Source organism: Chionomys nivalis, chromosome 12 (assembly GCF_950005125.1).
Source record: "Chionomys nivalis chromosome 12, mChiNiv1.1, whole genome shotgun sequence".
NCBI lineage: Eukaryota > Metazoa > Chordata > Mammalia > Rodentia > Cricetidae > Chionomys > Chionomys nivalis.
In genome coordinates this window covers 60,097,601-60,123,921 of record NC_080097.1, presented here as the reverse complement: position 1 = coordinate 60,123,921, position 26,321 = coordinate 60,097,601, and the positions used below count along the sequence as shown (strand labels likewise).

The following is a 26,321-nucleotide window of genomic DNA, read 5'->3' as shown; positions in this document are numbered from 1 at the left end:
CCGACTTATCTTGCCTATCATTAGTTCTATTAATAGCCATTCGTAGCTCACTTCCGAGTCTGGTCTAGCATCCTTATGACTCTCTGATGACATCTGTTGGAATACAGTTTCCACCAACCCGGAGCTGAGACTATCTGCCGCCCACGCTGAGGCTTCTTTCTGGGTCTGCCTACCCTGGGGTCTTAGCAATGGACTTAAGAGTGTCCTGATTCGTGATTTCCTTTTGTTCTGTCATTATAACTATTATTGTGTTGAAACACAGTATGGGGGTAACCTGAATCCATGTTCCCAGATCAGTCACTCATAATGGTTCCAGAACGAACCATCTCTTGTTCCCTTTGGAGTGTTAGCACCTAACAAGAAAAGGTCAAAATACATAATGCTAAAACTTCCAGAAATTCAAGGAGATCTAAATAAATCCACCTTCACTATCATAGTTGATGATTTCAACTTCCCTCTACTAAATGATAGATCTCAGAAGCAGAAAGTCTCAAGGACATAATTAAAGCCAACAAAAATCAATTAATTGGATCTAACTGGTTGGTAAAAATACTTTTTCCAGATAGGTGGTGTTGGTGCATTACTTTATTTTATTTATTTATTTATTTTTGGTTTTTCGAGACAGGGTTTCTCTGTGGTTTTGGAGCCTGTCCTGGAACTAGCTCTTGTAGACCAGGCTGGTCTCGAACTCACAGAGATCCGCCTGCCTCTACCTCCCAAGTGCTGGGATTAAAGACGTGTGCCACCACAGCACGGCTTTTTTTTTAAAAAAATATATTTAATTTATTTATTATGTATACAATATTCTGTCTGTGTGTATGCCTGCAGGCCAGAAGAGGGCACCAGACCCCATTACAGATGGTTGTGAGCCACCATGTTATTGCTGGGAACTGAACTCAGGACCTTTGGAAGGGCAGGCAATGCTCTTAACCTCCGAGCCATCTCTCTAGCCCTGGTGCATTACTTTAATTCCAACTCTTAGGAGGCAGAGGCAGGCAGAGCTCTGTGAGTTTACAGAGAGAGTTTCAGTACAGCCAGGGCTACACAGAGAAACTTTGTCTCGAAAAATCAAAACCAAATAAACCCAAAACAAAACAAAGTCAAAAATCAAAACCAAACAAACAAAAAAGAAGCAAAACTGAATGAACTCAGTATGGTGCATTTATAGATACATATGTATCTACCTATACACTTGTATCTATACAATTTACATAGATACATACATAGTCGTGTGTGTGTGTGTGTGTGTGTGTGTGTGTAAAACAATAAGAAGAAAGCATTAAGTTGAGAGAGGGGAGGACTCAGGAGGAACTGGAGGAAGGAAAATGTGGGGTAGAAATGATGTAAATATGTACACACATGAAATTTTCAAAAATGACAAAGAAATGCTAACAATTAAAATCACAATTAAATTTATATTCTTAAAAACATGTGTCGTTGCTCAGTATATACTTGTAAATTTTATAAGTACTTACTAGTATATGGAGCTGTTAAAAGAAACAAAAGACAAAAACTTCAACTTTCATGACCCCGTGTTTCTTGCTTGCTAGTTGAATCTGAGATAACTTTATAAAGATTTATTGTATTTTTTTTTTTTTTTTGGATTTTCGAGACAGGGTTTCTCCGTAGCTTTTTGGTTCCTGTCCTGGAACTAGCTCTTGTAGACCAGGCTGGCCTCGAACTCCTAGAGATCTGCCTGCCTCTGCCTCCCAGTGCTGGGATTAAAGGCGTGCGCCACCACCGCCCAGCTGATTTATTGTATTCTTAACTCTAATTTTTCTTGTGACACACAGGCGCTTGGTATTTTAATGACAAAAATAAGGCAGTATTATTTATTTTCTTGGATATTGTAATAGGTTATTAATAACACATACAAATCAAAACAAACAAGCAAATCCCGATTGACATATAAAAAGTGCTCTTGCCCACTACACTGACCAACTCAATTCTATTTCCAGGACCATATGGTGGAAGGAGATCCAACTCCCATTTGTTATCTTCTGAAGACCTCCCCATGTGCACCACACACAAATCCATTTTCGAAAAGACAAAGACAATACAAAAACTCTTAATTTGACTAAGTAGGCTGTTACAGTGCCCGAGCCTCCCAGGGAACCTTATACTGTAATTAATATCAGAGGCAAATCCTCTGTCCCATTTGATGAAATTCCCAAATGTGGAAATGAGGATATTCCATCCAGAATGAGAAACACAAGAGGGCTATTCTTTTTTGATTAAAAAAAAAAATCACTTATGTGTGCTCAGGTTGTGTGTGTGTGTGTAAGGAAGGGTCTGAGATTCCCCTGGAACTGGAGTTCCAGGTGATTGTGAGCTGCCTGGTGTGGGTCCCGGGAATGGAACTCTGGTCCTCTGCAAGAATAGTATGTTCTCTTACCATTGAGCGAGGGCTCCGGCCCTGTGTTGTTGTTTAATTGAGAACAAGGCCTCACAATGTAGACCAAACTGGCTTCGAATCCACGGAGATTTGTTTTTCTGTTGACTACAGAGAGCTGGGATTAAAGGTGACAGCCTCACCTCAGACTAGATTTCCAGTCTGAGGTCTTTTCAGTTTTGACGGAAAAATTCAAGGCCAGCACCTCCCTTCTCGTACCTTATCCTGAGAGGGGAGGGGGCGCGGATGTTGGAAGATACTGAGAAAAGATTGGGGGGGGGGGGCAAAGGAAATATGCGCAGCCTGGGTTTGAACCATTTCTGCAGTGGAGCCAGGAGGAAGGAAGGCTTTCAGATTGACCCGTTTTGTTTGTCAAAACAGCTGTCTTGTTTTCCCTAAGGAGGAGGGCATGGCGCACTGCAGCCTTTGCGCAGCGTCCTGCGTGCACACGAAGAGGACGGGCCAGTGATGCAGCCGGCAGTCTGAACCGTGGCTCCGGGCTCCTCTATCCCAGCCGTCCGATTCATGGATGAAGAGGGCTTCATTGTCCTACAAGGACAGATCACAGACGCAGGAAGGGGACGCTTGCACGTTCAGGGGGCAACGGCGGCCGCCGCCGGGCAAAGCCACAGGCCGCCACCCAGTGGCCGTTCTGGGTACTACACGGAAAACACCGTGGAAAGACTGGCATTGCGGCATCCGGGAGCCAATCAGCTCTCGGGTCGCTCAGCTAACTTCTTTTTTTTTCCATTAGTTGCTTTAGCTGCCAATCCAATCATTTACGCAACCTTTATTGGAGGTGGCTTCAATCATTCTCGGTAAACCACGAATCACGTGTTTCTGCCCCAGCCTATCTTGGGTGCCTTTAGCTCGCCTCTGCGTCTGACGACTTTAGTCAATTTCTTTAGCCCATTGGTTAGATGAAATCCGGCCCATCTGTTTAGCGGAAATGAAAGATCTCCTATTTCCATTGGCTGAAATTTATAAGCAGTGGTTGTCTATCAAATTTATGAACTCACGTTAGCGCCCAGGAAGTTCGGCCCCGGAAAGGGTGGGCTCTGCAAAGATGGCGGCCCCGGTGAGTGCTGTCTCGTTGCTTCCTCCCGTAGCTACTGTGGGCGCTTCTTTTCGCCCGCTTCTGATCGAGGCAAACCGTTGTCACCGTGCAAGAGTGGTGATGGGAACTGTCTCAGGGATGTGCTCGCCCTGACACGGCAGTGTTATAAGTCAGATGAGAGAGAGGCGGGGTGGACGCTGCATGTTGGCTGGTTCCGGAAAAGAAGCTAACACAAAATTACCCTTCAAAATGAGCTTTCTCGACCAGGGCGGGCCGGGATCCCGCTTTGTGGTGGGAGAATGTTACGAGAACATTAGGATAGCGGTCATGTGCAGTAAAGCATCCGTGAGGTTTAGCTCCGAAGTCTCCGGTCTTCCAGTAAAGGGCAGTGTGGTGGGAGGACTGGCTTTGAGCCGAGGCTGCCTGTACCCGGGAAGGACGGCTCCACGTCTCGAACATACTGAAGGAAAGGAGGGAATTTAGTAGGCAGTGCGTTCTGCCATCTCATCGCCTAAAGTAAGAACTTGGCCATCTTTTCCTGTCTCCTCCTGTCAATCTAGGAAGTGCTGGAGTCAGACGTATCGAGTTCGGTGACACTTTTGAAAAACCTCCAGGAGCAGGTGAGTTGTGTCTCCTTTTAAAATAAATTCCTCGGGGATTAGCTGTGTCTGATCCACATACGTTGATGATTTAGGGACAGATATTTGAATACTACATAAGTACGTTAAGTGTCAAATAAAAGCCTTTCAAGGTAATTCATTTCTGCACCCAAACTCCTGTTAACACACACACACACACAAGAAAACAGATGTTGCCAATGGTGACGTATCACTCTTAAGTACCACTTACTATGCGTTTACATAGTTCGATGTGTTGGTGCAGATAGAATTACACTCCTCAGCCTTCGTGTGTGATGGCCCACGCCTCTAAACTCGGCACTCAGGGACAGAGACAGGTGCCTCTCAGTGAGTTCGAGATCAACCTGGTCTGTAAAGTGAGTTCCAAAACATGCAGGGCTACACAGAGAAATCCTGTCTTGAAAAAAAGATTACACTCACCACCATTGCCCTTCTTCTCTCCTCATCCCCTTTGGTTTCTTAACGATCCACTCTCCCAGCTTTAGAAAGCAACGTGAAGTTTTCCTTTAGGGACCTGTTAGAAACCCTGAGTTGAGCACCAACATTTTAGATAAAGTTTAGGTGGCATTTATCCTTCACTGCTCACAATTTGAATTTCGTTTGGTTAATTTCAGGTAATGGCTGTAACTGCACAGGTACAAGCCCTGACAAAAAAAGTCCAAGCTGGAGCATATTCTACAGAGAAGGTAAGAGTTATTGAAGAGGGGCTGGAGCGGCGGCTCAGGGGATGACAGCTTGCCACTCTGGTTCCCAGCACTCGAGTTGTGTAGCTCAGAGCTCCAGCTCCAGGGGACTCCCTATGTCTTTTGGCCTCCAAAGGCACCCTACACATGTGGCATGTATACACACACACACACACACACACACACGCAAATCTTTTTTTTTTAAAGGTACTTGAAGAGGGAGTACCCCTCATATGTGCTCGGTGTTTTGTTTTTTGTTTTTTCTGAAGATTTGTTGTGTGGCATGTGTCCTAAGTGTTAGGACTTCGTACAAGAGGAGTAATGTGTGGTTTCCATGCGTGTGCGAACGCAGAGCAGAGGGCCAGGTGTGAGTGTGGCATCATTTTACAGAAGCCATAAGCGCGGATGTGCCAGCCAAGCAGAGTCCAAAAAGGTGGCTCAGAGGAGCAGGGTTTTGAAGGATAAATATGAGTCAGGGATACTCACGATTGCAGTGTAAAATTTCAGTTACACCTCTTAAGTTTATTTATTTATTTATTTATTTTGGATTTTCAAGGCAGGGTTTTGCTTTAGCTTTGGAGCCTGTCCTGGAACTAGCTCTTGTAACCAGGCTGGCCTTGAACTCACAAAGATCCGCCTGCCTCTGTCTACCAAGTGCTGGGCTTAAAGGTGCACGCCACCACCGCCTGGCACCTCTTAAGTTGTAAATAGCTTTTTTTTTTTTTTTTGGTTTTTTTTTTTTTTTTTTTTTTGGTTTTTTCGAGACAGGGTTTCTCTGTGGCTTTGGAGCCTGTCCTGGAACTAGCTCTGTAGACCAGGCTGGTCTCGAACTCACAGAGATCCGCCTGCCTCTGCCTCCCAAGTGCTGGGATTAAAGGCGTGCGCCACCATCGCCCGGCTTGGTTTTTTTTTTTTTGAGACAGAGTTTCTCTGTGGTTTTGGAGCCTGTCCCGGAACTAGCTCTTGTAGACCAGGCTGGTCTCGAACTCACAGAGATCCGCCTGCCTCTGCCTCCCGAGTGCTGGGATTAAAGGCGTGTGCCACCACCGCCGGCATTTTTTAATATATAGTTAACAATTATCAATATTGCTAGTTATTGTTAATCTCTTACTCTAGATTTGTAAATTAAAATTTATCATTGGCATAAATGTTAGGAAGAACTGTGTCTGATTTGGGTCTCTGCCAGTGCAAGCATCCATTTGTTTAGGCAGGACTTTGCTATGAAACACAGGCTGGCTTTGAACTCATGACCTTCCACCTTTCAAATGCTAGGGTTGTAGGTTCCCTGATGTGCAGTGAAATAGCTGGTTTCAAGAGGAAGAAATCAGAATTTTATAGTACATTATTGCTGTCAGCAGAGGGTGATGCTCAATGTTTTTACATGCTTGAACTGGGCAGTTGCGCTGTCTGCTTTGTTAGTTTGGGCTGTTGATAGGGTCTTGCTGTGATGACAGTGCTTAGAAGAACCCAGTTGGTGTTCTCGCCTGTCTTTTCCTGGTACGATTCTCTGCTGTGTTTTGGTGCTAGCTAGGCTTCTAGCATACTTCAGTATATGTTTGTTTACTTGTATTAACTTAGCTTTTATGACCAGTACATTTATAAAGTTCCTTACAGGTTATAGAATACTTTCATGTTATCTTATTTGTGTTTCAAAATTTTTCTTAGGGCTGGACAGAAATACTGTTATTTATTTACTTATGAGGAGAATACAGTCTCAGTTCAAGTGACTTAACCAATGTTTGACTACACTGAATATGACAAACATGTCTACTCTTGCTATGTAATTTGGGTCAAAGCATTTAACCTGTCAGAAGTAAATTTTCCCAGGCTTTGGACTGTCATTATCATTTCTTCTTTTTTTTATTTTTTTAAATATTTATTTATTTATTTATTATGTATACAATATTCTGTTTGTGTGTATGCCTGCAGGCCATAAGAGGGCACCAGACCTCATTACATATGGTTGTGAGCCACCATGTGGTTGCTGGGAATTGAACTCAGGACCTTTGGAAGAGCAGGCAATGCTCTTAACCACTGAGCCATCTCTCCAGCCCCCTGTCATTATCATTTCTATGCAAGTGTAAGACCTTGTCTTATTTAATAGCTACAAATGTAAATGTATTTAATAACCATGCTTGTCCATATTACTATATTTTGTTGGAAAAATCAACATGTTTGCTTTTTTTTTAGCTGTAAATATAAAACATTTGGAATTAGAGATTTTGAATTGTTCCACATTCTAGATAAGTACTCTGCTGCTGACTACGGCTTCCAGCCCCTCACCCACTTTTAATATGGGGAGCTTTGGAAGATACATAATTTAGCACAAAAAAAGAAAAATATTTTATTTTTTTATTTTTTATTTTTTTTTTAATATTTATTTATTATGCATACAATATTTTGTCTGTGTGTATGTCTGCAGGCCAGAAGAGGGGACCAGACCTCATTACAGATAGATGGTTGTGAGCCACCATGTGGTTGCCGGAATTGAACTCAGGACCTTTGGAAGAGCAGGCAATGCTCTTAACCACCGAGCCATCTCTCCAGCCCAGAAAAATATTTTAATGACTTGTTTATTTTCACTTTGTGTGCATTTGTGTTTTGCCTGCATGTATGTCTGTGTGGTGTCTGATCCCCTGCAACTGGAGATACAGACCATTTGAGCAGCCATGCTGGGGCTGGTAATTAAACCCAGGTCCTCTGGAAGTGCAGCCAGTGCTCTTAACCCAAGTGCTGAGCTATCTCTCCAGTCACCCCCACCCCCCCAAAAAAGATTTTTTTTTAAAGCAGTACAATTACCATTTTGAGACAACAAATAGGGTATGTGCTTGGTTTATTTTTCTTTCTGTTTTTTGTTTTGTTTTGGGTTTTTTGTTTTGGTTTTTCTTTTTTTTTTTTAAGATATATTTATTTATTATGTATACAACTTTCTGCCTCCATGTACACCCACATGCCAGAGGAGGGCGCCAGATCTCATTACAGATGGTTTGGAGCCATCATGCGGTTGCTGGGAATTGAACTCAGGACCTCTGGAAGAACAAACAGTGCTCTTAACCACTGAGCCATCTCTCCAGCCCTTGTTTTGGTTTTTCAAGACAGGGTTTCTCTGTGTAGCTCTGGCTGTCCTGGAACTTGCCCTGTAGAGCAGGGTGGCCTCGAACTCAAAGACTCACCTGTCCTTGTCTTCTCAAGTGCTGGGATTAAAGGCTTGTTGCACCCTTCACCCCCACTCTTTCTGGATTTTTTTTATTTTTTTTATTTTTTATTTTATTTTTTTTTTTGATTTTCGAGACAGGATTTCTCCGTAGCTTTTTGGTTCCTGTCCTGGATCTAGCTCTTGTAGACCAGGCTGGCCTCGAACTCCCAGAGATCCGCCTGCCTCTGCCTCCTGAGTGCTGGGATTAAAGGCGTGCACCACCACCGCCCGGCCTCTTTCTGGATTTTTGAGATGATCTCTCAAGTAGCCCGGGCTGGCCTGGAATTTGCTGTGATGCTGGTCTTGAACTCCTGAAGTTCCTGCTTCCACTTTCCAGGTGTTGGAATTACCCGTGCAGTGCTGCACCCACGTTTTGTTTCCTTTAATAGAGTAATACGTGCTTGTTGAGAAGGTACCTTTCATAGTACAAGCACTCCGTTTATTATCCTCATCTCTCCAAAGTTTTTTTTAGTGCATAAAAAATGCATGCAGCCGGCAAGATGGCTGAGAAGTAATAGCACTTGTGCACAAATTTGGTGGCTCGTCTCCTCCCTGAAGCCCACCTGATGATGGAAGGAGAAAGTTGACTCCACAAGTTGTCCTCTGACCTCCATGCATGTGGGGTGGGATGCAAGTGCTCACATACACATACACATTCTACGTAATAATTTTTTTAAAAAAGTATATGCACCACACAACCCCACTTGGAGCCAAATTATAGCCACTTTTACAACTTTTGTTGACGATTTAATTCCATGACAATGTATATAAACCATTTGTCTTATCCATATTGTAATGGGGATAGAATTGGTAATTATTTTGGATAATTTAAAAATCAGTTATTATATAGAGGCTTTTTTGGTTCCCACGGGAGGGTCTGTCAGCAAGATGAGGCAAGGGTTCTGCTGAGGTGCAGAGCACAATGGTCCTCTTCCCAGAGAATCATGTGGACTCAGGTGTCAGCAGCCATGAGACTGCAGCTTTGGGCAGCTGCTTCTCAGGTAGCCAGCCCTTATCCTGGGGCTTCACCTCGGTGCTCGCAGCACGCGCTGAGACCGTGTGCCATCTTGTCCCCCTGTGGTCTGCAGTCTTCTGCACAGCACCAGGCTTTATCCTTCCGTCCGTGGTTTCCTGTCGCTGCGTTTTGCCCCTACTCTCAGAGTGTGTTGGAGATGTTAGTAAAGTAGGGGTTTCTGGGACTTTGACAGTTGGACTGGGGTGGCTGCTGAGTGACTGGTAGCGTTTGCATTGTGGATTCGTGTGCCAGGGATGGGGTAAGGTGGCACAAGACTTCATTGCCACGGTAGAGCAATACACAACTTAAAGCATGAGTTATAGTGGGTGTGGTGGTTCAAACACCTTCCCAGCACTTGGGGGCTGAAGCAGGGGCTCGTGATTTCAGGGTCATCGTTGGCTACACACAAGAGCTCCAAGCCAGCCTGGGGTTGTCGGAGACCTGAAATAATCACACAGAACTGTATTAATTAAAACACTGCTTGGCCAGTCACTTAAGCATATTGCTAGTTAGTTAGCTCATATCTTAAATGAACTCATCTCCATTATTGTGTATTTTACCACGAGCCTCGTGGTTACTGGTAAGGTCCTGGGCATCTGTCTCCTTCAGTGACATGGCGTCTCTTTGACTTCATCTCCTCTCTCCTCCTCTATCTGCTTGGAATTCCTGCTTTGCACTGTTCTGCCCTGCAAAAGGCACAAAACAGCTTCTCTATTAACCAGTGTTATTCACGACATACAGAGGGGACTCCCACATCAAGCCTGGGATACGTAGAATGGATTCTTGATAGCTCTGACTGCCTTTGAACTGTGGCAGTCTTGCTTCAACTTCCCACGTGCTAAGCTATAGGCATGAGCCTTATACTCACCCAGCATTTGGACTGCAGCTCCCTGGGTGACCCAGAAATTGCAGATGAGAAGGAATACATCACATACTTAAATGGACTAATTGGGAAAAGGTTGGGCTTGGAAAAACATTATCCTGATATTTGTCCTGTGTGCTCCTCCTGATCCTGTGGTTGAAACTAAGAATCTGCCTCTTGCTGTTGTGTTTGAGTTAGGGTCTGAGCTTCTTGGAAGTGAAAGACCAGCTGCTGCTCATGTACCTAATGGATCTCAGCCACCTCATCCTGGACAAAGCCTCGGGAGGATCTCTGCAGGGACATCCCGCAGTTTTGAGGCTGGTGGAAATCCGCACGGTATGAGCCTTTTGCATATTGGAGTCTCGTTTCTAAGCCCTGCTCCAGGGTTGTCACCGTCGCGCTCCTGTTTAACTAAGGAAAGGGTGCTCTTGTCTGCATTTGCTCCCCCTTGTGAGTGTTTTCATTGCCTTTTCTGGAACAACAGATGGACCCTGGTGTGTGCCTCATTTAGGGCAGAAAATGTAATCTTTATAAATTCCCATATTGTAGGTTTTAGAAAAACTTCGCCCCTTGGACCAAAAACTGAAGTATCAGATTGACAAACTGGTCAAGACTGCGGTGACAGGCAGCCTCAGTAAGTGGGCCGGCCGTCTAAAGGGCAGGGTCATTATGGAGTTCCAGACCTTACCAACTCTTTCTCTTTCAGGTGAAAGTGACCCACTTCGATTTAAGCCTCATCCCAGCAATATGATAAGCAAGGTAAGGTTTGCATCCTCCTGAGAATAGCCCTGTGGCGACCCTGGTCTCCTCTCCCTTGTTCATGGTTCTGTCTTCTTAGGGGGTGCTCCAGCGGTGACCTTTTCTTCTCACTTGTCTGATTAAAACTTCTGGTTTGTAGAAATGTTTCCCTTCTTCTTTTGTAGTTGAGCTCTGAGGATGAAGAGGACGATGGCACAGAGGAGGGCGAGTCCGAGGCTTCAGGGAAGAAATCTGTGAAGGGCTCATCCAAGAAATACGTCCCACCACGCCTGGTCCCAGTGCATTATGGTATGAGTTGTGGCAGTGGCCTCCCTGGTGGGAGTTTTGTTTGTTTCCTGCGCTGACTCGAGAATAACCCTTGTGGACTCTTGTCTCAGATGAAACAGAAGCAGAGCGCGAGCAAAAGCGCCTGGACCGGGCGAAGCGGCGAGCGCTGAGCAGCTCTGTGATCCGCGAGCTGAAGGAGCAGTACTCAGATGCCCCGGAGGAAATCCGAGACTCCCGGCACCCTCATGCCACTCGCCAGAGTCAAGAGGATCAGCACAGGTCTGAGCTCTGGCAGTTGGGGATTCTTTCAAGTCTGGCCCAGGGGCACAGCGTCACATAGAAAATGGAGTGAGAGCCTGTGGTGGCGGTTGGAGATTGATGAGTTTGAAGCACAAATAAGAGCTGGGGAAAAGCTGGTTTTGTTTTAATTATTAAAATCGTTCTGTTTCCTACTGCCTGCTTAGGCCCCAGCAAATGCTGTATAGTGAAGGATATGCTCACTCTCACGGTAGGGCTTTAATAGGCTGCTGCTGTCATCGTCACAGTTCTTACCCCGCCATAGAAAAGGCAGGTTTTGTGTTGTACTGAAGTCTTCTGTGCATTCAGGAAAACAATAGAAAAACAACCAACCTGAATGCAGGCTCATTAGCTTCAAGTGGGCAGCGTCTTTGTAGCTGATGGTTTCTACAGTAGAGCCCTTTCAGGGAGCCCTGCTTCACAGCGCCAAGATGTGAGGATTTTCCCTGATAAGTCATTGTGTGGTTGGACCATAGATTAATCCCTAGGGCTGCGGGAGGATCCGTGAGAAGTTTGGTACTAAGCATGCCACACTCCTCCTTAGCTAAATACTGTATTATCTGTGAATGTTCTGAGGACTCGAAGTGAGAATGAGTAGATACTGGGACCCAGGTTATCCTCGTGTGAACCTTCTGGAAACTCTTTCTGGCAGGATTAACTATGAGGAGAGCATGATGGTGCGTTTAAGTGTGAGCAAGCGCGAGAAAGGACGGCGAAAGCGAGCGAGTGTTATGAGCTCGCAGCTTCACTCCCTCACACACTTCAGCGACATCAGTGCTTTGACAGAAGGGGCCCCCCATCTTGATGAGGTGAGACTGGGGCCCGGTGGTGCCGGCAGCTGTGGGGCTTTGTGCAGTGAGCTTGAGAGGGACCGGTGCTGAAAAACTACCGTTTCTTCACTCCGCTCATCTCCAGGGCCGGGGTCCTGCTAAAAAGCGCAAGAAGATGCCGAAGAAAGGCCGGAAGAAGAAAGGTCAGTGAGCCACTCAGAGTTAGCTGCCTGGGTGGGGAGGCTGAGCTGGAATCCCACCTCTCAGGAACTGCCATCTCTGGTCTCTCCTATTTCTTCCATACTAGTCATTACTCTCTCTAGGTGGGCTTTTATTTATTTATTTTTCCCAATCTTGAAATCCGTGTCCCTCACAAGGGTCTCTGTCTCTGGATTATACTTCTGTGACCCCACAGCTCACGTCCAGGTGTCTGTAAATAGATACGTAAAACATCACCTGGCCAGGCGGTGGTGGCGCACACCTTTAATCCCAGCACTTAGGAGGCAGAGGCAGGGTTTGAGGCCAGCCTGTTCTACAGAGTGAGTTCCAGAACAGCCAGGGCTCCACAGAGAAACCCTGTCTGGGGTGGGGTGGAGGGACCTGAAGGGACTGCTCGCCTTAACTGTATTCCTGCTGTGGGTCCTAGACAGATGGACAGTGCTGCCCCTTTCCTGGCCTTCAGTGCTCCAGCTGTCCCTTGTCATTCACGGTTTTCCTTCCATTTCAGGTTTCCGGAGGCGCCGGTGACACACTTCTGTACTCTGTCATCCCAGGTGCTTCGCCATATGCAAATGGCCTTGGAAGTGTTGAAAGATCTTTACTAAATAAAATGGCTTTTACTTATAAATCAAAGCCCTCTTTGCCATGCGTTGTATGACTGGAATTGCTGGGTGTGGGTGCGTCCAGTGATTGGCAGCAGAAAAGCAAACATGTTCTGGGGACGTTGGAGAAGTTTGCTTTGCTTCCTTTGGTGGTATATTTTTCCTAGAAATGGGGAACTGATTATTTTACAAAAACAGCAGTAGAATACCACAATCAGCTCTCCCTAACCCCTGTTGGCCACCTTCCTGCACAATTTGATAGGTCTAGAATTCTAAAGTAACATTGGTTTTAGGTTTTATTGCTCTATCCATCTTGGCCACCAGGTGGCATTAGTGGCTCAGGAAACCTGTGGTTGTTTGATAAACTGAAAGGCCTTGTGCTCTGTGTGAGCAAGTTCTACTTGTCCCCATTTTTATGAATGCTTCTTTCTAAAATGTCATGCCCAGAAGAGCTGGAATGATTTGTAGCTGAAGTGGTGGGATGAAGAGTCCATGTAGTCTTGTGGTCTAGCCTCTGCCTCTCCTTCCTCAGTTTACCTGGGTCAGGAAAGTCTAGCCCTTTGCAGGAGAATGTCAGCAAGTAGGGAACAGAATTCCTAGTGTGACAGCCAAGAGAATGAATAACGTACAGGAACTGGAGCCAAGCCCATCTTGGGCTCAGATCTGTGCTGTCGGTGGGAGCTTCCGGAAACCTGGGTGACGTAAGCAAACATTTAAAGTGAGAAGCTGGGTCTATAGATCTAATTTACTGGAGTTTTAAAGGTGGGGTCTCAGGAACATCTGATATTTCTGCTTTTCATGACAGGCATCATGGGTAGGAATATAATTTGGGTCATTACATCACTAAAACTTTAATGAATTTTTTTTCTTTTGTGTGTGTGTGTTTTGTTCTTCAAGACAGGGTTTTTGTATGTAGCCTTGGCTGTTCTGGAACTCACTCTGTAGACCAGGCTAGACTCAGTGATCCCAAGTGCTGGTATCACCTTTGTGTGAGCTCTTTCTTTTTTACACAGATTCAAACTCACGTAGCCCAGGGTGGCCTTGAACTCACAGAGATCCCTCTACTTCTGTCTTCTGAGTGCTGGAATTAAAGGCGTGCATCACCATTGCCTGACTTGAATTCAGATCTCTCCTGGCCATCCTGATTGAGGCAAGAATCAGCCGACTACAAGCTGTAGAAATTAATAGACTAGATCGATGGTTACTATTCCTTGTGATCATGTCATGTGACTTAATATCTTGGTCCTTAGTCTTTCTAAGCTAGGAATGTGAGTATGCTTGAGTCCTAGAGCTATAACTCAGTGGTAGAGCAATTATATTGAAGAAACTCTAGGTTTAACCCCCAGTATTGGGGGTGGGGAGGAACCTGGGGAGATGGTTCGTTGGGTAAGAGCACGTGCTATGTGGGCACGAACTTGACTTCAAGACCCCAACACCCACAAAAAAAGGGATTAAGGGCTGGCAAGAAGGCTTAGTGTGTTCCTAATGACCTGAACTTTATCCTTGGGACCCAGAGGAGAACTGAACTGACTCTTAAAAATTGTTCTCTAAGCTTCACAGGCCTTGTACTTTCCTCCACAGAATTTGAGAAGTAATAAGTTAGGTATGGCTGTACACACAATAAGCTCCCCAGCACTGGCAGGCAGAGATGGGAGGATGGATAAGTCTTGCTGACTACCAACTCAGCTGCAGGTCCAATGAGACTTCAGAGGAGTAATGTAGAGGGTCACAGAGCAGAACAGAGCAGAACAGAGCACATTTGGTCTCTGGCGTGCACATGTGTGCACACACCATATGCAAACAATTTAAAATATATATATGTATATATATACACATATATATATATATGCCTGAATCTTTTTTTTGTTTTTGTTTTTGTTTTTGTTTTTGGAGACAGGGTTTCTCTGTGGCTTTGGAGCCTGTCCTGGAACCAGCTCTGTAGACCAGGCTGGTCTCGAACTCACAGAGATCCGCCTGCCTCTGCCTCCCGAGTGCTGGGATTAAAGGCGTGTGCCACCATCGCCTGGCATGCCTGAATCTTTTAAGATTCCCTCTATATCAAGGAGTCCTGAGTTTTTGTGGCTTACCCCTGGATGGCTAGCTTCTGGGGCAGCTTAGTTCCTGGCTAGTCTGAGGGAGCCTGTGTGTTCTGAGACCTTATACTAATATTTGCTCAAGCAAGTCTAAGCAAAGAGACACAAGAGCAGATTTAGAGCTTGTGCCTTTCCTGCTGAACAACCTAGACAAGTTAGCTAAAGTATGCTTTGGAAGCCAGATGAGGTGGCATATGCCCGTGTGTCTAGTCTCTCAGGAAGGAGACATGGGCAGAAGGAATACGAGAGTAAGATCTGCCCACACTACACAGTGAGTTCAAAGCCAGCCTGGGAAACAGCCAGAGCCTGACTTTAACTTGGAGCTGGTACAGCACTTGTTCAGCATATATACAAGACCCTGGTTTCGTCCCTAGTACCGCGGGGTGCCGTGTGGCGTAACAAAGATGCTTTGGTTAGAGCCATCACATCTGATAACCGGTGAACTCTAATTGTGCTCTTTGGGGACAGGATCCCAAGATGGTCTGTGCTGGTCTTGATTTTGTTACTGTTGAAGACAACCTTGAGCTCTTGGTTTCCTGCCTCCACCTCTTTAGTGCTGGGATTATAGGCGAGCAGCACCATGCTTGGCTGCTATTTCTGATTTATTAAAATGTAAGATTATTTATTACCCCATTTCTGCTAGAGGTCTTTTCCTTCAGAGACTACAGCCTGTGTACTCTGGGCCTTCTTGGTATACCAGTCAGTAAACAGAGCAAACCTCAGTCTCTGTGGGTCTTATAGCTATTCTAAATGAGTCTTTAGTTCCGGGGTGTTCTTTCTGGCCTTTTGGCACTACTAGAAAAGACTTTCAACATTTTTTTTTGGCATTTTTTCCTGAGGATATTTGTATAAGTATTATTGGGTTATGTCGTTTGACAGGATTTTATGTAGATGTTAATGTAAACTGCCTAAGTGGGCTTAATTTTACTGGGGTGGGGAAGAAGCATCCTCCTTATTGCTAGAGCCTGCTTTCCCTAACTTTTGGAAGAGCCCAAGATCCTTTAGTCCTCATGGAACGGTTTGAGAGCTGCTGTTAATGCAGTGGCACCACAGAATTAAGGATCAGAGCTGCAAGGTTTAGGCTGTTCTATTCACTTCTGTTCTGTATTTCTGTTTTCTGTTCAGGCTGAAGTCTTTTTCTTTCTTTTAACCTGACAAGCTAATGTAGCTTCTCCCTTAGTTTTTTCATCTTAGGGAGTAGGGAAAAAAGAGAGTTTGACAAAAATTCCATTTTTTCCTCCAGATCTTCATTTGTTGGGGATTTATGGAGCTTTGGGGAAATAGCTATCAAAGGTTGCCAAGTCTTTCTGGATACCTTCTTTGGAAAATGAACTTTGTCAGATGAGGAAGGGATGATTGGGTTGCGGCGGACCAGGTTTCAGCACCGCGGAGAGCTCAAGCTGCCCTCATCCCTCGCCTTGGGGTGTGGAAGGCACAAAACTAACCCTTAGAATGGCACGGGGTAGGTTGGCGCCGGCGCCGTATCTCCTCATCTCCACTTTTAACTGGTACAGATCGAATGGGACATGACGCAGTCTCAAATGTCCCTGCGATCGGTTTGCTCTGTAAATACCAGATTCCTGCCAATGCGATGAAGGGCTAGTGAAATAATACTATCCTTTTGCTCAGAGCTAACCTCGTTTCTATTGTTATGCACAATATTTTTACCATTGCCTGAGAAAAATTCTACCCCTACTTCCCTTACCGGTCTTCGAGGAGACAAGGCTGTTTTCATTCCTTGGCCCTCTCCCTGCCTGCGCGTCCAGAAAGGCTTGCGCTGGCTCCCTGCCCAGTCTCGCTTTTGTGTTCCTTTGATCTCATTGTTCCGAGGGTCTCAGAAAAGCCCCAAGAGCCATGCCTTTGCATGTTTAAGCCATTGATGCCCTGTGAGAAGTGTATTAAAGGCCCATCTTGAACAAATTTGGGTCAATAGGTGGCAGTAGTCACTGAGTCCTGAGGCCCTGACACCTCTGAAAGACAAGCAAATTTGATAGCCCTTATATTTAAGGATGTGATCAAGGAAGTCACATTGAAATAAAAATGGAGAGGAAAGCAGTCCCTTACAGTAAGGTCCAGGAAATCCTGAAATAGGCTAGATGACTCCTGAGGAGTGTTGTGTGGAGAACTGAATCCACTAGTGAAGGAGGAAAGGCCTGGGCTTTGGGATTAGGGGAGGAGGTCTAAGATGTGGGTGTTCGGGTATCCCCCCCACTGGGATAAGGCTGTTGTAAATGAGGACCAGAGCCGAAAGGATAGAGTAGTGTGGGGAACTAGAGGGAGGGAGGGAGAGGGCGGGGGAGCTGTGTGAAGGGACGGTGGGAAGGGTGGGCTGTGGAGGACTGCAGTTGGAGGGGGAGGGGAGACCGCTGCAGTGTGGAATTTGTCTAATGGGGGAGGGGAGGGGAAGATATTGGTCTTTGCTGCAGCTGCATTGGTGCCCCTCCCCCACCCTTCCCAAGGAGCCAGAGCAGTGCTGGCAAATCTGTCTTCATGTATTTATTATTATTAAAAATGTGACGGCTCCTTCCTCGCTGGAAGCACAACAAATACTGCTGATCCCACCCCACCCTCCCCACCCCCCCGTACAGCTTTTGCACCCTCTCTCTCCCATCTCTCCCTGTCCTCCACCTTGTCTTTTCCGACTGGTAGGTGGGGGAACCCTTCCTTTCCTTTTCTCAGCTTGGTGGCTCCCTGGGGCTTTCTAATGGTGGTTGAGAGCTTCAAGGCAAATGCTGGGTTGGGGAAGGAGGAGGGGGGCAGCTGAGTGAGGGCATCCATTGCCCAGGGAGGGAGCTGTGTTCTTCGCTGTCCAGTGAGGAAAGGGACTTACTTGGGAACACAGATAAGACCCTTTGGCCAGCCAGTGAAGGGAGAATCAGACACTAGTGTTTGCCGTAGTTGGCATCCGGCCCCTTTCTCTTTCAACCACCTGCTTTCTGAGAGGGAAATCTCCCTGGTATGGGGAAATCAGTTCTCTCCTTTCCCTTGGTCGCCTCTCCAGCCTCTCTCTTCCCACGAGAGGTACACGCAGTTTGTTTCCTCTCCCCACCTGCGCCCAGACTCCTGTGTCCTGGTAGGGGCCTCTTTGTTGCTATCGTAACCCTCCACTGGACCCATAGGTGGCGCTACTGTTGCTCCACCCGCAAGGCCCTCCTCCCCGGTATCCTCCCTTTCACCAGTAGCCCCCGCCCCCCCCCCCCCCCGCCAGCCCTCTACTGCCTGATTGTTATTCTACCAACGTCTCCTTTACTGTTCTCTTCCTTAAATTAATTTTGTACGCCCCCCCCACAGTGCCATCTTCTTACCCTCCCCCCACTAAGCCGCTTGCTTCCTCTGTCCTTAACCCCCCCCCCCCCACCATCTTCTTACTCTCCCCCCACTCAGCTGCTGGCTTTCTCTGTCCTCTTTCGGTCTGGCTGCAGGAGCCCCATCTCAGTCCCCTAATCTGCAATCTACACTCCACCTCACCTCTCTTCCTCCTTATCTCTGAGGCCCAGGGCATCCTACAGATGGCTCTCCTATTGTGAGGAAGCTATAGAGGAGAGTGGCTTAGGAGAGAACAGGGAGGAAAGCCAAGGGGTCGGCCCTGAAGATTAGGTTGAGAAAATCATGACTCCACGTGAGAAATGGATGGAGAGGAGGGAGGACAGGTCCCCTTCCAGATGTATTCAGTTCCTGGATGTGGGTAGTAGACGTTTTAGCTGGCAGAAAGTCCCAGGTATACAGAATTAGGTTCCAGATGATGAGGGAATGGAAATAGGATTTGGATACAGGCCAGCAAGGTGGCCCAGTTAGAAAGGACTTGGCTTGCAACTGATAGCTTGAGGTTGAGCCTTTCAGGGAGAAGGACGGAACTGACTTCACAGAGTTGTCCTCTGACGTTCATGTGTGTGCTGTGGCATGTGCACACCTCTGCATACACATCGTACACATGGTAATGATAATGTTTTAAAAGAATTAAGATATCAAGGGCCTTTTCATTCAGAACCTTTGAATTTGGATTGTTTAGGACAGCTGTAATTTTGGGTTTGTTATCCATTCTGTAAAACTGGAGAGATTCTAGGTTCTAAAGCCGGTGTGGCCCCAGGAACATCTGGTTACTGAACTTTGGAGTCCTCAGAAGGCGCCTGTTAGGGAAGCCATGACAACCCGAATGATGGGCACCTGGCTCTTTGATCTCTGCCCGGTATGAACCTTGCTGAATGACGTGGGCCCACTCCCGCAGTCTGCTTTTCCTAGTCCATATCTCTCCTTTGCTCAGCTGAATTTATGTGCCCCCCATTCAGCTCTCTATTGTTCTACATTCCCACAGTACACCCCAAACTCATCAGACTATCAATCCAGCTCTTCCTCATCTTCATATCTGGACAACTCTCATTGGCTAGTACGCTAAATGCCTCAGCATAAAGCTATTCAGTTTCTCAGATGGCTAATTTTCTTCTTATCAGATCTTCCATTGTGAACCAATAGCCTCCTAGTCACTCCTTGGACAGTACTGTCTTTGTGCAAGCCCTAGGAATTGCCCACAGCACGGACTGTGGTCTTTTCCTGTGATGGTGAGAGGAAGTCCTTCTTAGTTTGGGTGGCAGTTCTGGAATGACTGCTTCTGCTCTCAGACGTGTGAGTCCAAGCTGCGTGCTGAACTAAGAAGAAAGGCCGGAAGATCTATAGTGCATGGAAGGGCTAGAGCACCACATGCTTGCTTTTATTATTTGAGCCTTGGAAGTTCTGGGCTCTTCTTGCTTCCTTCCAGTCCCGCCTTCCTTGGGTATACTGATCCAGGTCTTCCTCAGCTGCCCCAACTTCTCTTGCTCTCTTTGAATACTCTAAGTTGGCATTGTAGTCTCCTGTAACAGAGATCCCTGTTAAGGTCTGTCTTCTCTCTCTCTCCCTTCTTCCCTCTCCCCCCCTCCCCTCTCTCTCTCCTCTCTCTCTCTCTGTCTCTGTCTCTGTCTCTGTCTCTGTCTCTCTCTCTCTCTCTCCCTCTGATTCACTTTGTGGTTCTTGCAAGCCTAGCTTGCTATGTAGATCATGCTAGCCTTGAACTCACAGAGATCTACCTGCCTCTGCCTACCTTTGCCTCCTGAGTGCTGGAATTAAAGGCATGTGCCACCATACCAAACAATGTCTTTCTCTTAAAGCAAGTCAAAGATCATTAAAATTTTTGTTGCAATGAAACTTTAGAACATTCTGGAACAGTCATTTCGGTTTTAATAACTTTTCTGCGTGCTTTAGGTAACTAGAACCTGAGTGGAATTTTTTTTCCTCCGCTCCTAGGCCACACAGCTGAGCTCGCATCTGCTCCTAGTCCTCTGGCATCTAAGTCTGTTTTCCTCTACTCTGTAGAAACCAAATATGTTCGTTTCATCCTCTTGGTCACTGAAAGCCTTGAAAATAGCAGCATGATCGTTGTGTGTGTGTGTGTGTGTGTGTGTGTGTGTAACTAAGTTAGATTAGTTAGTAGAGCTAATCTAACTTTTATAGAAAGCATCACTGTGGCCATGTTATGTTTAATAAAGAGTTAATAAAAAAAACTTATGTTTTTTATTACTAGTTAAAACCCAGCCTACAATATAGACTTAGGAAACATTTGTGTGTTTCTTAGTCAGTTGCTCTGACTAAGCCTGTGGTAGCTTGCTGGGAGCTACTTTGTTAACCCCACAGGTGGGCTCTGGAGAGCAAAGAGCACCCCTGCATTCTTACTTCTTCTCTTCTGATTTTGATCTGCTCACTGCTGGCTCTTATAGGAAGCCCTAGGTGGCAAAGAGATCAAATCAAAATTCCTACTCGGAAGACCCTGTCTCGTAGGTGCAGGGTCTTCCTCTGCTGCTGCGCTTAGCAGTGTGACAGTTAACAAGAGGAAACCCTCCTCTGGCGTCAGCCCTCAGTGTCCTTCCGGTGAGTCTCTGGTGATCTGTCTCCCAAGGCTTTGAGTCCCGTTTCTTGAATCCAATCTGCTACCCAAGTATCATCAGGTGTTATCTGGAACCGAGTACTTCTGCTTTCTTACCTATCAAACTCTCAAAACAATTCCCTAAGGCTGTGTTTCCCTCCAGAGGATCAGCTGACACCCGGAGAGCCAGGGTTCCTCGCCCCTCGGAGCTCCTGGACTCTGCCTTGTCCTTTCACTGGGAAGCTTCCCTCGATGGCATTTGACAGATTCTTGGTTGCTAGAAATGCCCAGCGTCTGGTAAGATCCTTGAGTTGAGTGCCCAGTCTCCTGCAGCTTGATTGGCTCCCTGCAGGCTCTGCCTCCGCCCTCTTCCAGCAGCGCTGCCCTCCCCCTGCCTGGTATGGAAGTCCCCTGCGCAGATAGCCCATTCCTCTACACATCTTGGCAAAGAAAGCCCGACCCTGCCCCAACGACCTCTTCCTTCTCTATTAGTTCTTCTTTGCCTCCCCCCACTTCTGCCTTCTCTATACCCTTCATTTTTCTTTCTTTAAATCTCTCTCCTTTGCATCTGTCTACCCACCGGTGCCCGTCCAAGCCCTCTCCCTCTCCCTCCCACCCACCTTTCACCAGCTGCCCTCTACATTGCCTGCCTGTATCAGCCTGGTTCAGAAAGAACGACAGGAAAGCTTCCAGATTGCCAAAGTAAACGATCCCTTTCCTCCATGGGATCAGTGGCTGCGTTTTTCATCTTGTCTTCTTTGGTCCTTGGGTGCTAGCAACCTCCAAGATGCTGTTAATTTTCTGGGATGCTGTTAATTTTCAGGCCTTGCTCTTGACTACCTCCAGTGTTGAAGAAGGCAAGCTGACTTGGCTCAGAGGCCCTTCATTAGCTCTTCTGCATGTGGGGCTGTCTGTGCGCACCCTTGGGTCTCTCCTAGCGCAAAGCAGCAGCAGGACTGAATGAGTGAAGGCCCCACCAGACACGCCCCTTATTATTGCTCCTCCCCACTTGCTGTATGAGTAGTTGAGGCGGTGGAGGAAGGCAGTGGCATGGTGCCAGCCAACCCAGGGCCATCTGCAGTGCCTTCTGCACTGAAGTAGGTTCCATCTCTCCTACCCTCCTCCTCTTCCACTCTGGTTCTCCCATTTTAATTAGCTGCTGAATTAATTAAATCCCATGTGCTGATTAACATTCCAACAGGAAAGAAGACAATGGGAACACTAAAGAAGACTTCTTGTCCATTCAGGCAAAGAGATTCAAGGATGAGAAGCCGGGGGATGGAGAGAGACTGAAGGGCAGACCAGAAAACCAGTTTAAGAGTGGATTGAATGGAGATATTTATGAATTGATACCTTTGTTTATATATGGACTCTCTATAAAAATAATGTGTTCATTTATAAATCCAAAAAAAAAAAAAAAAGAGTGGATTGAAAGTGAAAGGACAGGAGAATTCATGGACATTGTCAGAAAGGAAAGTAATACACATTGTTAGCAGCGCAGACGGAGAGTCCCTGGAAGCCTCCGAAGGTCAGGAGGCAGAGCTGTGACTGAACGTCACCGTGAACTGGCAGCCTGAGCTAAGGATGGGAGGATGCTAGCTTGCCGCCTTCACTTTCTTCTCAAGAAGTAGGTTTAGTTTTCAGAGGACTGCTTTAGGCTGGAAATGGAAAGTGAAGTTCCCCTTTGCAAGATAGTGGGGGCACTCTACTGAAAGAGCTTTTTAGGAGGGTCTTCCGATCTGCTCAGAATGGTTCAGGTTTGTCCAAGGCGAGAAGAATGGATTCTTGAGAATTTTCCTAGATGGACAAATACTGGCTTTACATTATATATTGTACTCCGGAGGGCTCTGAAAAATGGAGGATGGGAAAATAATTCAGGATTTGCCTTTAGGAGTCTTTCTGTTGTATCCAGGGTGTGCTTTGAGCTTGGTCTGGATTTGAGCCTGTCAAATTTTAGGGCTGAATCCTCTCTTCAAACCTGATAATCCTTTCCCGAGAGGGTTAGAGCGCTGGTTCCCAGTATGGACTCCAGAAGAATGGCTGCCTAGTGACTGGCATGCCCTGAAGGGAGGAACAGCCGGAGTTCCAGCCTCCTGGGGCCAGGAGAGAAGGTGGAGGTGTAGACCAACTGGTCTGAATGGCCCAGAGGCCTGAACTAGGGTCCCCACTGTAGCCCAGTCTGGAGAGAGTAGCGACAGGACTGGAGAGAAGGCTCCCATCTGCGTCCGTCACAGGCCAGGGTTTGGATCCCAGCACCCATATCTGGTGACTCACAAAATCTGCAGTTCTAGCTCCAAGGGATCCAGCACCTCCTCCTGGCCTCCAGAAGCAGATACACATACCCATTTACTCATTTACTTACTTGCTTTTGGTTTTTCGAGACAGGGTTTCTCTATGTAACAGTCCTGGCTGTCCTGGAATTCCCTCTGTACCTTGAACTCAGAGATCACCTGCCTCTGCCTCCCGAGTGCTGGGATTAAAAGCATGCGCCACCACCGCCCAGCTCACATTTTAAGTGTTTCAAGTGTCGACAACTTATTTGTCTTTGCTTGTCTCTTCTAAGAAATAAAATTATATTCAGTACAAATCTGAGTTTCCCCTGCCTGGCCCATTTCTCATCAAAACCTGAAATCTGGGTGACTTCCTGATGGCTGCTGTGCTAACCTTTCTTGAGGTTATACCTGTGCCTTTAGCCATCATTCGCATGGTCAGATGGCATTCTCTACTACTGTCCGTGCTGCAGCAGCCTCTTAGAGAAGGTCTGTCTATAGCTGTGTGGAACAGAGTGTCTGTCATTAACCCTTCCAGCACTGCACTGGATGTTGGACTAGTTTCCTGCACCTGAGACCTGTGTGTTCCAGATCAGGCTGAAAAAGACACAAACCAAAGCGCAGTAGCTCCATAGGAAATCCCGTGTCAATTGCTGCCGGTGCTTCTTTTTATCGTCTTTTTGTCAGACGTGGATGGCTGGCCGCTTGAAGTCAGAAACCTCCTTCCTTAGAAAGATACAAATTGGCCGGACATGATGGCATATGCCAGGTGGAGCTCTGTGAGTTCAAGGCCAGCCTGGTCTACAAGAGAATGCCAGGCCAGTCAGAGCTACACAGTGAAACCTCCAAAAACAAAGAATGAAACAAAAAAAGCAAGCAAGCAATCAAAATCTAAATAGCAGTACCCTAAAGATTAGATACTAGCCACAATTTAGTAAATGTATTGACTGCTATACAACCACACGTGAAGTCCGCACCAATGCTCTAGAAACTGGTAAATATCCCATGAGCAGAGTTTGTTTCCTGGGCTAGGTTTTGTTTTTGTCCTTGCTGGGGATCAAACCCACGGCCTTGTGTACTCTAAGTGGATGCTCTACCCCTGAGCTGAACCTGCATCCCCCACCTTGGCCTTGCTCAATTTTTTAATAGCATAAAAGTATGGTGATATATAAGGTATAATTGTGTTGAGTGAATTCAGCAAGCAGGAAAATACTGCTCCTAAAGAGGGACAGACAGGCCTGAGGGGACGGGGAGGGGATGGAGAGGGGGACAGGCCTGAGGAGATGGGGAGACGGGGAGCGGGTAGAAAGGGGAGCACTATCTGCGTGGCCCAGTTTCCTTGGGCTTTCACTTCAGGACAGGCTTTTGCTGTCTGGTCAGGGCGTCTTCTGGAGTGAGTTCTGCCTTCCTCTCTCTGCCGGGACCGTGGGAGTGTGTGCCACACCCTACTTTCCTTTTCAGTTCCTGCCATTTTACACTCTGAATTTATGATTAGGACATGGGTACAGATGGCCTTTAATTCATTTAGCATGCTGTTCTTTCCTATACTGTTAAAAAGGTAAGATTAAAAAACACACCTCATAGGCTGAGACAAGATTACCAGAAATTTGAAACCAGCTGGAGAGCCTCATGTGAGGCCTTGTCTCAAAAAAAAAAAAAAAAAAAAAAACCAAAATAAACATGTAAAAATGAGCTATTTTGAATGAACATATATTGTTTAATCAGGAATATATAATGATTACATATTTATTTATTTATTTGACATTAGAATGTTTGGTTTTGTTGTTGGTTGTTTTGAGATAGGGTCTCACTACGTAGGCCAGGCTGGCCTTGAACTCAAATCCTGCCTAAGTCCTCCCACCTGACTGAGTCTGACTTATTTCTAGGGTTTTTTTTTTTTTTAATTGTTGTTTGGCTAGAATTTTTTCCTTCTGTGATGAACATGTACATCATTATGTATAAACTTTTTCAGCGTCCTGAACTGGGAAGCGGGGGCGGCTTCCTAGTATTAGTTTGGAATAGATTCAAATCTTAGACACTACACAGGGAGTACATTGAATCTCTTTCCTGCGTTTCCCCCACATTCTCTGTAGAGTTCCCTGCATGACTATACATATGCGTTCTTATACAGAAAGAGGCTGATTCCACTCTCCCAAAGCTGTGATCCAGTCTAGAGTAGATCTGAGAATATTGTTATGAGTTAGATTCATAACAATAGTGTTAGGATATTGTTATTATCCACCAGAGAAGACCGTTCAGACACGGGTTCAAGTCAATATAGGTATTTTTATTAGCCAAAAAATGTTATTAGGGTGTTTGGGACCCCAGTGCAGTCTGAGCCTTTCTCAGGGTGAGCAAAACCATGTCCTGGGTTGACAGCCCTCAGTCAGCAGGAACAGTTATTCAGAATCGGGGCAATAGAAGCCACAAAGTGAGGTCTATCCACTTAGGGACTTTCCTAGAATATGGACTTTGGTGGATGAGGTCTTTGTTCTCACTTGGCAGGTGGTGATGTCTCAGTGCTGGCTCTTAGGTCGGAACTGTGCCTCAGCACCTCTAACATGGCGCCAGCTGGGCCATGCTCAGTGGCGCCTCAGTGCCCCTAACAAGGCACCAGGAAGCCTGTCACGGTATGTTTTACAGGATTTGAGAAACATTTCGTTAGAGGAGCTCTTAGGATCCTTTTCAACTCTAATAGTTAATGACTAAAATTTACAGAACTGGTAATGTAAGAAAGAATAAGTAGCCAGGCCTAGTGGCGCACACCTCTAATCCCAGCACCCGGGAGGCAGAGGCAGGCAGATCTCTGAATTCAAGGCCAGCCTGGTCTACAGAACGAGTTCCAGGACGTCCAGAGCTACACAGAGAAACCCTGTCTTGAAAAACTGAAACAAGAAAAAGGGAAAAAAGAGAGAATAAGAAGACTGAGACTAAATTACCATTAAATTTAACAATGTGGTCCCCAGATTTGTTTTTTGGGATTGTATCTGTGTGTGCACATGTGCAAGTGTGTGTGCTCAGATCGGTAATAATCTCAGCACCAGGAGGCAGAAGGAAGGACGTTGCTGGGAGTCTGAGGCCAGTTCAGGCTACATGGGTGGTCCTGTGGTAGCCTGAGCGACTGTGAGTCCTTGCCTCAGAAATTTAAAAGAAAAGAGACCCAGAGCATTGGCAGTGAAAGGCAGTTTGGAGAGTGTGTACACTGATGCCGGAGGGCAGGTTCGGAGAGCTAAGAGGAGTGGCCCGGGGGCTCAACCGCTGCTGCGTAGTTCAGTTCCAAGTCTAAAGTCACAGAACTCGGGACACAG

General features: G+C 46.3%; 1 protein-coding gene across 1 annotated transcript; it reads left to right on the top strand.

Annotated features, from left to right (window-relative positions):
- Nucleotides 1-3,370: 3,370 nt before the first annotated feature.
- On the top strand, nt 3,371-12,787 carry Ngdn (neuroguidin). Its single transcript, XM_057786210.1, has 11 exons — nt 3,371-3,470; nt 4,010-4,069; nt 4,702-4,773; nt 10,042-10,179; nt 10,393-10,477; nt 10,550-10,602; nt 10,767-10,890; nt 10,980-11,148; nt 11,819-11,975; nt 12,082-12,139; nt 12,664-12,787. The coding sequence occupies exons 1-11, from the start codon at nt 3,459-3,461 to the stop codon at nt 12,681-12,683; spliced, it is 948 nt and encodes a 315-aa protein (XP_057642193.1). The 5' UTR covers nt 3,371-3,458; the 3' UTR covers nt 12,684-12,787.
- Nucleotides 12,788-26,321: the final 13,534 nt, after the last annotated feature.